At 43.7% G+C, this 17,331-nt stretch overlaps 1 protein-coding gene across 1 annotated transcript; it reads right to left on the reverse strand.

Annotated features, from left to right (window-relative positions):
- Positions 1–445: 445 nt before the first annotated feature.
- Positions 446–16,789, reverse strand: nup133 (nucleoporin 133). The gene is made up of 25 exons (XM_056372592.1): positions 16,533–16,789; positions 15,711–15,826; positions 15,510–15,613; positions 14,477–14,710; positions 14,132–14,302; positions 13,356–13,511; positions 12,854–12,924; positions 12,309–12,456; positions 11,317–11,467; positions 10,561–10,715; positions 10,012–10,103; positions 9,462–9,625; positions 9,237–9,331; positions 8,206–8,430; positions 7,944–8,066; positions 7,401–7,500; positions 6,395–6,658; positions 5,302–5,435; positions 3,820–3,978; positions 2,294–2,429; positions 1,876–1,994; positions 1,505–1,585; positions 1,345–1,409; positions 1,170–1,258; positions 446–690 (listed from the first exon to the last, which is right to left on the reverse strand). Exons 1-25 carry the CDS (start codon positions 16,658–16,660, stop codon positions 554–556), a joined length of 3,417 nt encoding a protein of 1,138 aa, XP_056228567.1. The 5' UTR covers positions 16,661–16,789; the 3' UTR covers positions 446–553.
- Positions 16,790–17,331: the final 542 nt, after the last annotated feature.

Below are 17,331 nucleotides of genomic sequence, written 5' to 3' on the forward strand. Positions count from 1 at the left end.
AGACATTAAAACATGGAAACCGTCTGTTCTCTCTCCACCTAGAAAACATGACGACAACCTGTTTATTACTGTTTTTAATCTACGTTACAGATTCAAGAGAAGGTTTGGATTTGATCCTGGATTCGGATTGAGAGTTTTTCTGGACATGCACATACCTCGTTTTTAACAGCTTCATTTAAAACCAGATTATGTGACTAGTTTCTTCTGCGAAAACAGAAACAGAAACGTGTCGGATGGAAGATCCGTCTCATTTCACTTCCCTCTGATTTCTTCTCCTCTGCAGATAAACATGAATAACAGTTTAATTCCCACACTTTCATCCTTTTAAAAAAAAAATTAATTCAGAAACGTCACTAGATGTCAGTCAATAACAACAGAACCCAGTCAGAAGTAGCAGAACTTCCCCAGCAGCTAAAATGCATCTGTACAAATATCAGAGTCCAACTACAGAAACAATCCACACATTTATTTAGAAAAGGGACGACAAATACTGAAAATCATTAGAAAGCAAACAGAAGCCGAAGTGCAGTGGGTGTTATCAGGGGAGGACCCGTCACATCTGGGCCTGGAGGTAATGTTCATAATTGGCCCGAAGGACAAATTCAAAATAAGGTTTTGATTTCAAGCTGCTCAGATCGTCGGACTCCAGCAGCTCTTTGACGTCGGGCAGGTACGTCTGCAGAGGGACGCCTGAAACACACAGGAACATACGTCACATCACGTGGAACCAGGTCCAGTCTTTTAATACCTCCTGGGTTTTTCCAAGTGCTTCACATGTTCAGAACCAGCACAACCTCAGCTGATCAGACTTCAGTATAACGGAGGTTAATAGCTCATAAAACAAAAAACGGACCTTGAATTTTTCCTTATTTTGCAGATAAAAGCTGTGAGCCAGAATAAAGACAGAAAACTTCAACACAGAAAGTTGTACATATCTGTCTGAGTTGTTCTAGAGTTGATATGAAGTTTCTGCCTTTATCTGATCATGAGTTATTCTCAGGATTTATGAATAATCCGCTGCTCTAAATATCTGACTCCTCTCTTCCTTCTGTCGCTTCAGTAAACAACTTCTCCTCACTCGGCCATCACAGTGATGTAGTCCAGGCCAAGCCTCTGCACCAGCAGTTAAAACAGTTTGCAGCTTCAGCAGAGTTCAGGACGTTTCTCACCTTCCTGCGTGAGTTTGAGGAGGATCTTGACGAAGATGCTGTCCTTGGCGGCTTCCAGAGGGTCGTCGTTCCCGTCAGCCGAGGACCAGCTGAGAGGAACCGAGCATCCGAGTCAAACAACAACAACAACAACAAACACTTCAGTCTTCCAGTTAAAGGATAAACGAAACCTTACTCGTCTCTCCTGAGCGCTTTGCCGAAGATCTCGCACTTCAGCGAGTCGATGTCCACGGCGTCTTCCTGCAACACAAACACAGAAGAGCCACATAAAGTCGACTTTTAACCGCCTGGAGACTCCAACGTCACAGCAGAGCTCAACACAAACAGGAAGTGACCTCGTCGATGTACTCCAGTAGATCCAGAGCCTTCTTGTAGTCGTACTCGTTGGCGCCTCTGTTGTCGTCACAGATGTAGAGCTGCGGAGAAAAGAGCGGGAAACACTGAAGAGAGCGGCGGCTGTTTTTACACTCACTGGAAAAACATCTAGTTTCTTCTCTCGGTTAAAGGATTAAAAGTAAAAGTAGCAGAGACAGAGTTTGATCATTAACACTGTGTTTCCAAGCGATACAGTAGATGAGGAGGAAACATCTTATGCGTGACCTTTGACCTTTGACCAAAATCTAATCAGTTCGTCCTTGAGGAAAGAAACAAGCAAGCTGTGTGTGTGTGTGTGTGTGTGTGTGTGTGTGTGTGTGTGTGTGTTCACCTGTATGAGGTTGTGAGCGCTGAGCAGAGGCATGGTGTCGGGGTTCTGCTGCTTCTCCTCCAGCAGCTGACGAGGCAGAGTCTCCTGATGCAGCAGGAAGCGCTCCTGCTCCACCATGTCTGATTGGACAGATCATTAACAGAGACGAGACGTTCATGTTTCAGTTTACATCCGGATCAAACCGGTTCTGCAGCGAAATGTCAGACCCTAACCCTGACGAGCCGGAGGCGTTTTCTTACAGGACAAGTTTAACTTTGCTTCCTGAGATTTGAGCCGATAAACTCTAATTACAGTGGAATTTGTTTATTGCTGCTTCTTCATTAAAAACAACAGACTCCACCTCACACAGTCGATGTCCTTCACACCTGGAGAACTGACAGTCCGGCTCGGTTATGAGCAGGTCCTGTTTTTTTTTTACCGTCGACTTGTTTGTTGAGTTCGTCCTCCGGCAGGTCGGACGCCAGCGCCGTGAGCTTGCTGAGAGCCAGCAGCGTCTTCTTCTTCACAAAGTAGCGCGTCTCCATGTTGGCCTGGCTGTAGAGCGTCCTGTGGGCCTACACACACACACACACACACACACACACACACACACACACACACACACACACACACACACACACACACACACACACACACACACACACACTTAAATTCAGTCTGAAATGGACAGAGCATCATCTGAACTGCTGTTTTTGACCCCTCCCCCAAAGTCAATGAGAAATTGTGCTGAATAATTGATAAATATATAAATTCAGATTTTTGTCAAATTCAGAATTAAATTCAGATCATTTCTGGTCAAAATACATAAATAAACTCATCACAAGCCAAAGTTACTGAACTGCTTGTTGTGTGACAAAGAACAATCAAACAAAAAGCTTGAATTTGCAGCGACAGGAAACAGAATCAGCAGCAGCTGCTCAGTGTTTACACATATTTACATGTGACTAATGTTGCTCTGGGTGTGTGTGAGCGCCGCTCTCCTTGTATTCCTGATGTTTGAGACGAGTCTTTTCGTGGCGTGACGGCGGGTCACGTGTTTTATCTACAGAGTCGGTGTCAATGTGAAACTGACTTTAATCATCCAGTGAAGCAAAGAAAATAAAAACTCAAAAACAAAGTCAGACTGAGTTTGAAACAGAAGAGAGTCGACGTTCAGACGAACGACTGAAACCACAAGTTAAAAAAAGGGAAGTTCAGTGTGTGTGTGTGTGTGTGTGTGTGTGTGTGTTAAACAGAGTGTGTGTGTGGTTATCTTGTACAAGTGACCTGAAAGGAGGAAGGAAGCTGTAGAAAGTGTGTATATGTGTGTGTATGTGTATATGTGTGTGTGTGTGTATATGTGTATATGTATGTGTGTGTGTATATGTGTGTGTGTATATGTGTGCGTGTGTTTGTGTGTGTGTGTGTATATGTGTGCGTGTGCGTGTGTGTGCGTGTGTGTGCGTGCGTGTGTATATGTGTGTGTGTGTGTGTGTGTGTGTGTGTGTGCCACACAGCTGCTGCTCTGTTTGTCATCAGTATCAACACGTTTCAAGCTGAAAACAGGAAGGAAACTGAGTCTGTGTCTCACTGTAAACTCAACTGTATGTGTGAGCACGTTTGTTTATAGGAAGGAGGAAGGAAGGAAAGAAGAAAAGGAAGGAAGGAAGGAAGGAAAGAAAAGGGAAGAACAAGGGAGGAACAAACAAAAGCAAAAAGGAGGATGAAAGGATGTAAAGACGAAACAAATGATTAAAAAACAAAGTTAAAGGTCAAAAGAAAAGAAGGAAAAAACAAAGAGAAAGAAATAAAAGGATAAGGAAAGAAAGAAAAAAGAGACAATGAAAGGAAAGAAAGAGAAAGACAAAACAAAAGTGAAAGTGGACAGGAAGGAAGGAAACAAGCTGTGTGTGTGTGTGTGTGTGTGTGTGTGTGTGTGTGTGTGTGTGTGTGTGTGTGTCGTACACTGTGGTAGTCGTGGACGTGGATGTGGTGCAGCCAGCTCAGGTGCTGGTGCGCCTGCAGGAAGCTGGCCAGCTGCTGGTGCTGAGCGGCCGGCTGGGACAGCAGCTTCCCCCTCTTCCCCTTCTCCATGTACCAGCGAAACAGGAAGTCAGCGAAGTTCTGCAACAGGAAGTGACACGTGGGACAGTGAGAGAGAGAGAGAGAGAGAGAGAGGAGGTTGCTAGGGTGTGCGAGCTGAAAATAAAACTGTGACTTCACCCACTGAGCTCAGACCACAGAGATATTTGCATGAAAAAAAAACGTGGCCGCCTTGTGATCACACTCGGTCCTGTGAGAGGAACCTTTCTGGTCGATGCGTCCTTCAAAAAGAAACGACTACAGCGACTGAAATAAAACACCAGAGGGGAAACTGACACGAGGGCTGCGGCTGCAGAGCCAGTCTCTGATCGGCAGCCATGATCAGAGCTGAAGCTTCCTATCTTACCTCCTTCCTATCTTACCTCCTTCAGCAGAGGAAACACTGAAGCTTCCTATCTTACCTCCTTCCTATCTTACCTCCTTCAGCGGAGGAAACACTGAAGCTTCCTATCTTACCTCCTTCCTATCTTACCTCCTTCCTATCTTACCTCCTTCAGCAGAGGAAACACTGAAGCTTCCTATCTTACCTCCTTCCTATCTTACCTCCTTCAGCAGAGGAAACACTGAAGCTTCCTATCTTACCTCCTTCCTATCTTACCTCCTTCAGCAGAGGAAACACTGAAGCTTCCTATCTTACCTCCTTCAGCAGAGGAAACACTGAAGCTTCCTATCTTACCTCCTTCCTATCTTACCTCCTTCAGCAGAGGAAACACTTTCTGGTTAGGACAGGAGGATTTTAGTACATTTAGTTTCTTCTCCAGATGAAATGAAATATCTACAGTCACATGATCACGTTGATATTTATCTACATTTGAAACAGTTGAAGATCCGATCATCACTGAAGAGTCTGTCATGACGAGAGCTGATAGAAACTAGAGGTCAAAGTTTACATATCGACAGTTAAGGTGTATTGATTGATTTCCAAATGCCAGTCACGCATCAAGTAACACTCCAAAAGACATTCCACCTTAAGAGTGCTCGGTAGCTGCTGGTCTTTTTAATGAATTGTGCAAAAAATTATAGCGAAAAAATATTTGCAAATAAATAAATAAATTCTATAAAACAAAACAAAACAAAGCTGCTGTGGAATCAGATCTTTCATCCTGCAGCAATCCCAAAAAAAAAGCTCATTAAATCCTGACTAAATACTTCATTAAATAGAAATGTCAAATACGTCTATAACAGGAAACTATTCTATGTAACTCTTATTCTATCGGCTCGACTTTCTCTATTTGTATTTTTCTGTCATGTCATCTTGTTCCAGCAGCTCAATCCTGTTTGTTTAGTGTTTGTGGTCAGAGGAGGATTTATCGTCCAGGTGTGTGTCGCCGTGTCGCCGTGTACCTGGTCGGCGAACTTGGCCATGTAGTGCTGCAGGCGGCTCTGGTTGTCCGTCTGCTCACACATCTGAACCAGGATGTCGAAGTCACAGAACTTCTCAGCCAGCGCCGCCACCCACTGGTACTGACCCAGCTCCACTGCAACACACACAGAGACACACTGACTACACACTGACTACACACACACAGATACACACTGACTACACACACACACACACACACACACACAGAGACACACTGACTACACACACACAGAGACACACTGACTACACACACACAGATACACAGTGACTACACACACACACACACACACACACACACACACACACACACACACACACACACACACACACACACACACACACACACACAACACACACCCTCACACACTGATGTTCGTCCACAGGTCGCTGTGTTTCCTGCCGTGAGACGACAGTTGGTCGCCCTGGTAACAAAGAGCTCGATGGTTTGTGATTTACAGTTTATTATTATATTAATTAAGGGAAGATTTTTTAATTGATTCTTTTTATCCTCAGTTACAGGAGCCCAGAAAATCTGCACTATTCTTTCCGTTTCCAGGATCTTTTAACTTCTTTCTTTTTTGACTCTAAAAATTTGATTTCCCTCATTTATTTTTATTTTTATTTTTATATTTAAAGAAATGAATTCAGGCTGCATCTCTCTCTCATCCCGTCTGTAGGTGACAATCTTAAACTGCTTCTGATTTCATTAGTTCCTGGTTGTTAGTGGCACTAATCTAATTTCCAGTGAAGTCTAATGTTTAAAACTTCCTGTTAGAGTTCAAACATTTATTTTATATTAACTATAAAAAGTCCTGCTTGGTTCTTATGTGGGTCAAAATACTTTAATAACAACATTTATTGGATCTTTAAAAAAATGTTTTTTTAAAACCACAAAACAAATATCAGTCAATATTTTGTTATTAGATTTTTACCTTGAGAAAATAGAGACAGGAAACCAGCGCTATGAAGCAGCAGAATTATTTATAATAATATTTGATGTATTTAATATTTGCCCCCCCCCCCCCCCCCTCCACCCCGGCCTGTAGTTTGTGATGTCAGCGATGTGAATCTTACGCAGCGGCTGCAGCAGCTCAGAGCGCCGCTGGCTGTACTCCATCTCCAGGCTGTTGTAGCGCTCCTGTTGGGCCCCCGGGGGCCTCTGCTGCTGCAGGGACGTCAGCTGGGCCACCCAGCCGCCCAGATAGATGTCCAGCAGCGCCACCAGCTGCTCGCACAGGGCGCTGCGGAGCGTCGAGTCGGCGTGCGGGTACACTGAGCGCAGGATGATCTCGTGCTGCCGGGAGATGACGGAGCGAACGCCGCCCACGCCGCCGGACGCTGAGGGAGGAAAGAGGAGGAAAGAGGTTGATAATTGATTTCATATTGCCGTAAAGTGTTCAGGTCTACAGGTGTAGCTTACGACAGGTGATTTACCGTGAAGCGGTTTGTTGTTTTGGATGAAGCTAAAACAGTTAAAACATTTACGCAACAATATTTCCCACAGACATAATGATCTGTTTTCAAATCTAAAAAGAATCGAACTTCAATCCGTGGTGTTTTATTATTGGACAGTGTCACTTTAATTAATCAATATCATAATATCACCGTCCATGTGCGACACAGACTAAAAATAATCTCCGAACTCTTCTCACTTTCTTTTATTCGTCCGTTTGTCAGACGTTTATACGAGTTACAGGAGGACGTCGTCCTGGTGACGGGATTTTATCTCCTAAAAAAGTGTTTTGTGACGTCAGACTGACCCTGACCTTTGACCTTTGACCATCTAATCAGTTCATCCTGGAGTCCTAGTGAATGTTTGAAGAAGGTTGTGGTGGTGTGCGCTAACACTGACAAGCTAATATGCTAATCTTGTGCATTTGCTTGTTGTTAATTTCTTTAATCACCAGCAGCTGTTTGGAAACGGTGTCATAAGTTTGTATTTCCAGTGAACTTGCCTTATTAACTCCTGAAGTGACTTTCAGACGCCACGTGAACCTTTTCTTCAGATTCTGTATCAAACCATCTGATCAGTTTCATTTCAGAGTCGTGTTGGTTCGTGTGACAGGTGAGTCGGTGTTACCTGTCCAGGGGATGTACTCCGGCTCTGCAGCGGCGTTTTCACAAGCTCTGTACATGGAGGCCTTGGTCTCTCTGTACTGACCTGCAGCCTGAAGCATGTCCTGCACACACACACACACACACACACACACACACACACACACACACACACAGCTTATTTCCTTTCTTCCTGTCCACCTTCACTTTTGTTCTCAGTTTTTACCTCTTTACACTTTGACTTTTTCCTTCTTTTCTGTCTTTTTCTTTCTTTTTCATTCTTCCTTCATTTTACGTCCCTTTTTCTGTTCCTCTTTCCTTCCATCAACCTTCTTATTTTTGTTTCTTTCCTTTCTTCCTTCCTTCTATCCTCTTTATCCTTCTTTCTATCCTTTCTTCCACTTTTACTTTGGTTTTTTCCTTCCACTGTATCATCTGCCTTCCCTCCTTTTTTACCCTTTCTACCCTTTTTCATTTTCTTCCTTTCTTCCTCCATCCTCAGAAAGAAAGAAGTCTTTTTTCTTTCTTTCCTTCCCTTCACCCCCCCCCCCCTCCTTCATGTGTTTACCTTGATGATGTTGTTGACGTTCAGAACCACCTCGGCCCACTGCACCGAGTCGACCGGGCTCTCCTTCAGACTCCGCTCCTCCTCCTCCAGCAGACAGTCGAACACCGCGGAGATCTGAGACACCTGCGACACACACACACACACACACACACACACACACACACACACACACACACAACACACACACACACACACACACACACCTGTTCAGCAGAAGTCCAACTTCCACATGAAATCATCCCGACAGGAAACGCACACACACCTCTCTGAAGAAGACGTCGGCGGCGGTGAGGCTGGGCGGCACGGCGGCGTTGTTCCTCTGCAGCGCGGCGCCGATGGCCCGGTTGACCAGCTCGGCGTGTTTGGTGTGGTGGTTCTTCAGCACCATGGCCGCCTGCAGCTTCTCGGCGTGTTCACACAGCAGCAGGCGCGTCGCCATGGGAGACGACCGCACCGTCACCTGGCCGAGCCGGTCCAGCAGACCCACCTGACGGAGGAGTAAAAGGTGGTTATCATTTCACGTTCTACGTCCTCTGAGACCCGTGACGTCACCTCCGCCAGGACTCGTCCGTGTGACGGCAGTTACACACTGTCATCAGACTCCAGTGAAAGTGAGGAGCTGGTCGGATTCTGGTGCAGTGGCGCCACCATGTGGCCGTTTACTCGCACTTCACATTTTCCATTTATGACTCGTGCAGAGATTCTGCAGGTTTCAACAAGTCACATTTAAGACTTTTTAAAACCATCACAGACGAAATTAGATAAATAATTAATTTAAGAACAAGAACAAATAAAGGTTAACATTCAGACCTAGACGGGAGCTATTCAAGACAGAACGTAAAACCTTAATGTTTTTTAAGACAAGATTCACAAAGACGCAAAGATGATCCAATATCTCCAAAAGAAAAAGCCATGACAAAATAATGGCTTCAGAAAAACTCTTTATCGATCCTGTCAAACATCTTTCTTCCCGTAGAGCAGACGACTGAGTCCAACAAGATCCAGAAAGAACCGGGAGAAAAAGGGTTTGTTTATTTAGCCAATGAGACGGATCGTGACGTCGTCTTTCTTTTTAAATTAGGCAAATCTTTCCCCCGACTTATTGATCATCACATGACATATTTGTCATAGATGTGATACAGTTGATGAAGCTGCACAGTGACCATGAAGTTAAACCAACACCACAACGAAAACTGAAGGAAGGATTTAGAGGAAACAGGATGCACACCTCGTTTACACTGCCAGCAGAGAGAGTGTGTGTGTGTGTGTCTGTGTGTGTGTGTGTGTGTTCACCTGGAGCAGGAAGTCCATGAAGCAGCCGTGAGCCTTCATCTTGTCCTCCAGCTGGTGGAGGATGATGAGGGAGGTGAGAGGAAAGCCGATGCTCTCTGGACGAACAGAGACATAAAAGTAAAGACTGAAGTACAAACATCCTCGTAAATAGTTTATTTAATATCATTTAAATCATGTTTGTGCCTTTCTTTCTGTTCTGTCCTCCCCTCCTCCTCCCCTCCTCACCATCAGGGACAGACTCAGCCCAGCGGGGGTCTGAGGCCGGGTAATCGTCCACCAGGTCCAGGTTGATCTGAGTCACCACGCTGTCCAGCTCCGCCCCCTCCTCTCCGTCACCGTCAGCGGGGAAGAGCTCGTCCGTGACGGTCTGAGCCCCCACCAGGTCATTACTGCCAGAGGAGAGATCAGCATCTTTATTCACTGTCCTTGGATTGTAAATCAGAGGTTTAAATATTGTTTATGCAAAAAGACATGAAACACCTGCACAACACATCAGCCCTTAAACACATTTCATTTCAAAATCATGTTCAGCAATAAAAAAATAAAAATCTACTGTTCATGAGAAGTGATGCGAACAGTCAAACTCCTCCATATAATACGAAGCAGAGAAATGAAGCTTTGTATTTGTGAAACTGTGTCCGACACAAAAATGTCTTGATTCAGTTCAGAAGCCTCATTTTTAAACACAGGGACACACTGATAACAGCTGAGACGATTAAACCAAAAACCAACTCTCGCAATTGAAGCTTTGGTTTGTTTTGTTTTATCGACGCACCGGCAGAACTGCAGGAAGGCCGCCTTCAGGAGTTTGGTCTTGTCCTCCTGAGCGACGGGCTCGGCTCTGGTCGGAGTCTCCATGGCTGAAACCTGAGAAACAGAATCAAAATTAGAAACGCATTTTAAATTCAGTCACAGTCACATGACTCAGCGCTATTTTCTTTATTTCCTCCAGTGTAAAGGTCTGTGTCCATGTGTAGTGTGATTATAGATCAGCTCTAGCTTCTATATTAATACTGTGAAAGTATCAAAGCCTCAGTCCACAGAGAAATGCACACAGCCTGTATTCAGAAACTGAGCCTTAAAACCAGCCGTCAGGACTTCTGGAACTTTGTGATGTCACAACAAAGCAGTCACCAAGCCCCGCCCACCTGGACCCACCATCCAAACCTTTACAGGATTTGGTTTCTCTGAGTGTTTTTACCTGAAATCTGCTGCATTTTTATTGGATCCCTCAGAAAACAGTCAGCCAATCAGAAGAGAGGCTCAGAGCCTCCTCTCTTCTGATTGGCTCACAGACCTGTTGTTACTAGAGTTTGAGTTGTACCTCCGGGGCTGCAGCCAGCGAGGAGCACAGCGAGTCCTCCATGGTCTCCGGCAGGATGGAGGCGCTCTCCCGCGCCACCACCGCCACCAGGCCGCTGTTCTGGGAGAAAAACACCGGCAGGTTGGCGCAGCAGCCTCCTCCACGAACACCGTCACCTGGACAGACAGAGGCACAGACGTCAACACAGACGCCAGCGAGACTTTCTGTCTTTTCAACTGACGTTTAAGAACAAACAAAAACCAAATAATCACTTTAAATTTCATTATGTTCCTTCTTCACTAAACAAAACACGTTTGCATGAACTTATTGACATTTATATCACGTTTCCATCAGCACTTCCCAGCAGGATATATCATTATTACTGTTATTATTATACATATAAGAATAATTCCTAACGGTTTCATAATAAACTGGACCTGGAGAAGGAACAGGAAATGGACGGATGGATCAATAAGTTATTATTTTCTAAGGCAGGTACCAGTTCATTGTTAATGTTTTGCCTTTTATGTCTTTTAATGTCTCATGTAAAACACCTTAAACTGCCTTGTTGTTAAATGTTGCTCTTGTATTTACATTATTACTTATTTGATGCAGTTGCTGTTTTATTCTCACTGTTTCTTGGTTTAATTTATGTGAAATCTTCAGTAACTTAAAGTCCTTCATTCTTCCCTGTGCTATAAAATCCCATTTACCTGCATTACTTCTAACCTGATTCTTGCTTATTGATTATTATTATTGTTATTGTTAATATCTTACCGGCGGAGTTAAAGCTGAGCTTCTCATCAGGCAGCCCTCCCCTGCTGGTTCCTGTGGAGCAGGCGAACACCAGCTCTTCGTTGTAGAGGAAGGCGGTGGAGCCGGGGGAGGGCGGCAACACGAGCCGCGTGGCCTGCAGGGCGTCCTCGCTCTGAGGACACAACATGTTCAGCCTTTATCTTCTACTCACTGTGACTGAAGGTGATTTTCGTACCGTCATGAAACCAAATCAGCAGCTGCTTTAAAGGAGCTTGTAAAAGAGAGATTTCTCCTGCCGCTGTGATGTAATGAAGGTGAACGGAGGTTCATTTGTGCAGCTCAAAGAATTGAAAGTTGGAATTTAAAAAAAGAAAAGTCAACAGGTGCATCTGAGACAGTATCTTGGTTTAACTGGGACTATTTCTTTGGTAGAAACCAGGTTCACTGGTTTTGGAAAGGAAATAATATCCACCACTGGATTTAGGTGATAAAGAATCTCAGAGATTTATTATCCCCTTATCTCAAGATTAAAAAGCTTGTTAATCCGAGATAAGAACGATTCTGATTGAACCTCATACAGTAAGTCGCAGTAACTCGTTAGCTGACGAGGACTGATCTGAAAATAAAAGACAGTTTGATTTCTGGCCTTGATTGAAATATTCTCTGTTGATCAATGTGTCGTCCTGATGTTTACAACCCTTTTCCAGCTGTGTCTGATCTCGGATTAACAAAGTAATTATAATGAGAAGACAAGCTTTGTTGTCTCCAGATAACGGGATAATTATCTTGTTATCTTGGGATTAACGAGCTTTGATATCTTGAGATAACGAGATTAAAACATATATTGGCGAGTATGGCGTTTCTCAGCTTCTGTACAAAATGATGTCATTAATGATGCATAGAAAAACAAGTGCTGTCCCTTTATTAGCCCCAGTGAAGAAGACCGTGAATCCTTTGACACTCTGAACTCTAATTTAAACCTGTGCAGGATCCGGATCGGGATCGGGACCGACCTGGAACGGAGGGTTGTATTTGGTGACCTCCACGGTGAACTGGTCAGAGATGGCGGCGCCGCTGTCCTGCAGGGTCACCAGGCAGAAGTAGGCCAGGCAGGGAGTGTCTGACGGGTGCCAGGCTGCGGCCAACACCACCAGACCGGATCTGCAAACAGGCGGCACAGAGTCCGGCTCGGTTCAGATCCGATTTGATTTACTTGAATAAATTGTGGATGAAAACATCGAAGGCGACGACATCAGCCGAATAAATATAAATACTGTTCATTTAAAGGCATTTAGGCCTTTTGTTGTTCATCCATTAAATCTTTACATTTACTCTCCATTTCCACCGTGTTTATGACATAATGAGGATTTAAAAAGGGGAAATGATCCGTTCTGACAATTTGATAATAATGATATTGATTAGATTCAGTGGCTTTTTAATTAAAATACAATTGACAAGATTTTCTTCAATATTTTTCTGAAAAAGTGTAAAAAAACCAAAACAGCGCACACACACACACACACACACACACACACACACACACACACACACGACTCACTGGCTGAGCTTCATGTCGAGATACGCCACATTCACTCCCTCCTTCATCTCCTCGTAGTTGCTCTCTGATCCCTGGAGGGAGAAAAACCTTTATGTAATTATACAAAAATAAAAATATAAATACAATTTATAAATGTTTTAGAACAAACATTATTAAAACATTTAAAATGTTTAAAAACTCTTCATTGTTTTTTTCCTGTATTAAGTCCCTTCACTGACAAACCAACGTTTAAATTAAATGAAAAGAGAGAGAGACTGATGGTGAATCAACAAGTGTTTTCAGTTCAGTCCTGAATGTTCCAGCGTTATCATTAAAATAAAAAGTGTTCAGACGGCATCATTTGGCCTCCATGTTGTTACGGGGTCGGATGTGCATCGCCAACATTTCTGAGATTTTCAAGTGGGACATGAGTTGGAAAAGGTTGGGAAGAAATGATTGAAGTTTAAAGTCATTTCATCTGCAGAGCATCAGTGTCTATGATGGCGTGTGCCCGTGTACTGACCCAGATGGCGTCGGCGATGCTCTCGGTCAGAGCTCTGCGGGCGTCCCAGCTGAGGGTCTGATGCTCCCAGCTGTCGTCCACCTCCCATTTACTCAGACTGGAGCTGGTCAGCGTGTACAGGCAGCCGGCTCGGCCCGACCACAGAACGCTGTGGAGCTGCGGACACAAACAGATCCAGACACTGTCAATAAAGTTTCTGAAGAGCGGTTCTCCATCCTACATAACTGTAGTCCTTAATAAAATGTAAACAGGTGAGTTATAGAAACAGGTGTCATGAAGGAGGAAGTTAGCTCTAGAGACCAAAACAGCTTTTGTACCAGGCTGTAAACATGTTTATTTCTGCTGTAAAGTTGGACATTTTAACATGGGAGTCTATGGGGACTGACTCACTGTTGGAGCCAGACTCTAGTGGTCGTTAGAGGAACTGCAGGTTCATGTTTCAGCCTCGGAGGTTGAAGCTTTTTCACTAGACTCTTTCTTAAGGAACAGCAAAGAGCCACATTTCTGCCTCTGTATCTTCACCTCACAGCGCATGTAGCGTGTTAGCTATCTGTGCACTCTGACACATTAAAGAACAGATTAGCTAGTTTTGATCATCTTTCACATACTGGGACATGTAGCTGAGCACTGGGGAGTTTTAGCAACATCTGCACCAAACACTGGACGAGTCACTTTTTTTTTAAAGATACTAAAACTTCTTTAACCAACGTGTCAGCGCTGCAGGAATCTTGGTTTCCTTCATAGTAAATCCTACAGCAGATGTAAATATGACTCACTGTGTCGTTGGCTGGCGGCGAGAGAATGCCGAACAGGCTGGAGACACGACGTCCGATGCCAGACAACACGCCCTGACCCTGCTGCAGAGCTCGGTACTGCAGCTTCCCTGAAGAATCTGAACTCGCTCTCAACAGCCGACTCCTCACTGAGGACAAGACGAAGCTTCCCCCCTGAGAGAGGAGAGAGGAGTCACAGATACAGACAAGTAAAGTAAAACAGCGGAAATATTCAGTTTGATAAGAGCTTACTGTGTCACAATTGGTTTATGTTTAACTGGTTAAACTGTGAGAGACTTCAGCTTCACATGCATCATAATAAACATGATGTACTGAAGATTTACTTACTCTGACGGCAACTACAAAGTTGCAGAGATCTCCCAGGTCCACGTCTGTCTCTGTAAAGTTTCCCTCCTGAGCCAGGCTGGGCCAGAAACGCGCCGTTCCCTCCGTAGCCACCGCCAGGACGGAGATGGACTGAACGGCGGCCGTCTCCAGAGGAGCGGCGGACGTCACGGCCACGAGGTCGGCTGCGTAGCTGTACTCGCTGCTGGGCAGCTGCAGCTCTTTACACACCGACAGCTGCAGGAAAACACACAGAGTCTGAGTTTGTGATTTTCTCTAGGTCTGTAACTGATCATCATTTAGACAGTTAGACCCTCAAGTGACGTTCATTCAGAGAACAGCAGTGCGACTGAGTCTGTGACATAGAAACAAACAAGTATAATCATTAAAAATTCCTTCTGTTTGTCCTGATGAAACCTGCAGCAGAAAAATAAATCACAAACAGATTGAGATAAAACTAAAACTAAATAGAAAAAAAAACACAAAACAGAAAATATGCAACAACTGCTGTGATTTATTTTGGTAGCGTCTCTTTTTATTGTTCATCAGATTTGACCTTTATGTTTCTCTATAAAATATTACAAACGATGCTTAAAAGAACATTTAACTGCTGTTTTATAACTGTTGTCCCATGTTTTACTGTCCATGTATTAATATCTTATTTGTTTTGCTCATATTACACACACATCACATTCTCACATTTCCCGCTCTTATTTTGATATTATTTTTATTATTGCTGTTAATCTTATTATATATATTTTGAATCTATTAGTTTCTCATCATATTTATTTAGTCACATTATTTTCTTGTATGTTTATTTAGTATTTTTATAATTTTGTGATCTTTCAACATTAGTTAGGTGGAGCTTTTTACCTCTCCCTGCACGCTATCTGTTTCCTTTGTCATTTTCTGTGTATTTTAAATTGTGCAAAATAATAAATAAAACTAAAATAATTAAATGAATGTATGCAGAGGATGAAACGTTAAGGTGTCGGGTTCCTAGTTATAAGTGTCACTAACTGCCAGTTTACTGTACCTTGGCCACGGCGGTCTGGCAGATCTTCCAGATGATCAGTCTCTCTCCACAAACCATCCAGGCCCAGCCGCTCTCGTTCACCTTCACTGAGATCTGGTCATCAGCTGCAGAGACCAACACACACAGAAATGTTCAGGAAGCGGTAGTTTGAACAGAAAAATCTAATAAAACTGGAAAGAAAGAGGTTTGTTCTTCCTTTACCATCAGCCATCGTCAGAGCCTCCATCACTTTGACAGGTAGCGATGAGCCGAAGGTCTGGACGTCGTAGTTGATTGAATCTGCAGCTGCATGGCTCTGCACTCGGGTGGGCGTCGACCTGGCGGAGGGAGATTTAGATTAAAGCGGAGCAGACTGAAACTAGTTTGCGGTGCTGTTGAGCTGTAATACACTATATCAAAACTACTTCATTCCAGATGTTTTGAGTCTGGATCTTTGTCCTCCAGGAGTCCCAGCCTCCTCCCTCCCTCCCTCCCTCTCTCTCTGTGTTTGTTTCCCTCTTCTAAACGTGTGTGTGTGATCTGCTTTGGTTTTGTTTCTTGTGTGTTTGCGTAATCCGTCCTCTTTCCAGGTCTTCATGGAGGAGAGGAGGTCGTGTGGCTCCAAATTATTGGCTGCACCTGGACGTTTCTCGAGAACCTCCCAGATCATATTCTTCATTAATGTTTCCACTCTATGATGTTGTCATAGTGTAAATCCACTCTGTTGTTCTATTCTGTGCAGACTTCATATGTAGCATGTCTACATTGACCAGGTCCAGATTAAAAACCAACTGGTTTTATGTGGTCTAGATGTGAATAAAAAACAGCCTTAAGATTTGCATCTGGACCAATATGGTCTCAATGCAATAAAAATAGCATTCAAATCTCCCTTTTGTTGCATTTTCACAATCGTAATCAAGGTTTCACAAATCTGAAACTGTGTCTGAAAGAATTTTTAACTTCTCTGGGATAATCTAGTCCAAGAAGTAAAACGGTTTTGGATTTGAATATAGTTTTTCATCTGAAACTGTGTTTGCCTCTCACCTCGCCGACAGAGGCGTCCTGCGCGGGGAGAACAGGAGACTGTTGGCGGCTCCGGAGACGCTCTTCCTCCCGGTGGTGCGGCCCTGCTGCCGGCGGCCGGAGCTCGGGGCGGTGCGGGGGCTAAACATGCCTGAAGTGCGGCCGACGGCGGCTCAACGAGGCCGGAAATATGTACGTTTTATGTTTTTAACCGATACGTCTTATCCGCCACCGCAATACTCTTCTCCAAACAGCGCGCGGTGTAGTCGCGTGAATAAGTCGTCATCATCTAACAAAGCCCCGCCCATTCAAAAAAAACTTTATTAGCAACATGAGAAATGTACATCCATAATGGCATTGATAGGTGCAGGGGGGGCATAAAGACCTCAGGTACACTGCTACTGAACACAATGAATCAGAAGTTACATGATAAACTGTAAAAAACTGATTAGATTTAATTTAAATAAAACCTGGTATAGTGATGTTTGATTAAAAAGTAAATGACCAGAAAATATATTCAAAACCAGTTTATGTCAGAATGTAATTTTCTTCTTTGAATTCTGACTTTTATCTCAAAATTCTGAGATTAAAGTCAGAATTAAAAAAACAACAAAAACATATGGCCCTAATCCTCTTCCGTAAGAATCTAATTAATGTAATTTTGTTTAGACTACATCATATTTTAGTGTATTTCACACATATTTTCACATTGAGTAAACAAAGTTAACAACAAAGTAGGACCCCGGAAAATCCCGTTTTTAAGTTTTCTTCAGAATCAAAGTAATTTATCGGCAGCTGTCACTATATTCAATGGTTCATA

This window comes from Seriola aureovittata, chromosome 3 (assembly GCF_021018895.1).
Source record: "Seriola aureovittata isolate HTS-2021-v1 ecotype China chromosome 3, ASM2101889v1, whole genome shotgun sequence".
Lineage (NCBI taxonomy): Eukaryota > Metazoa > Chordata > Actinopteri > Carangiformes > Carangidae > Seriola > Seriola aureovittata.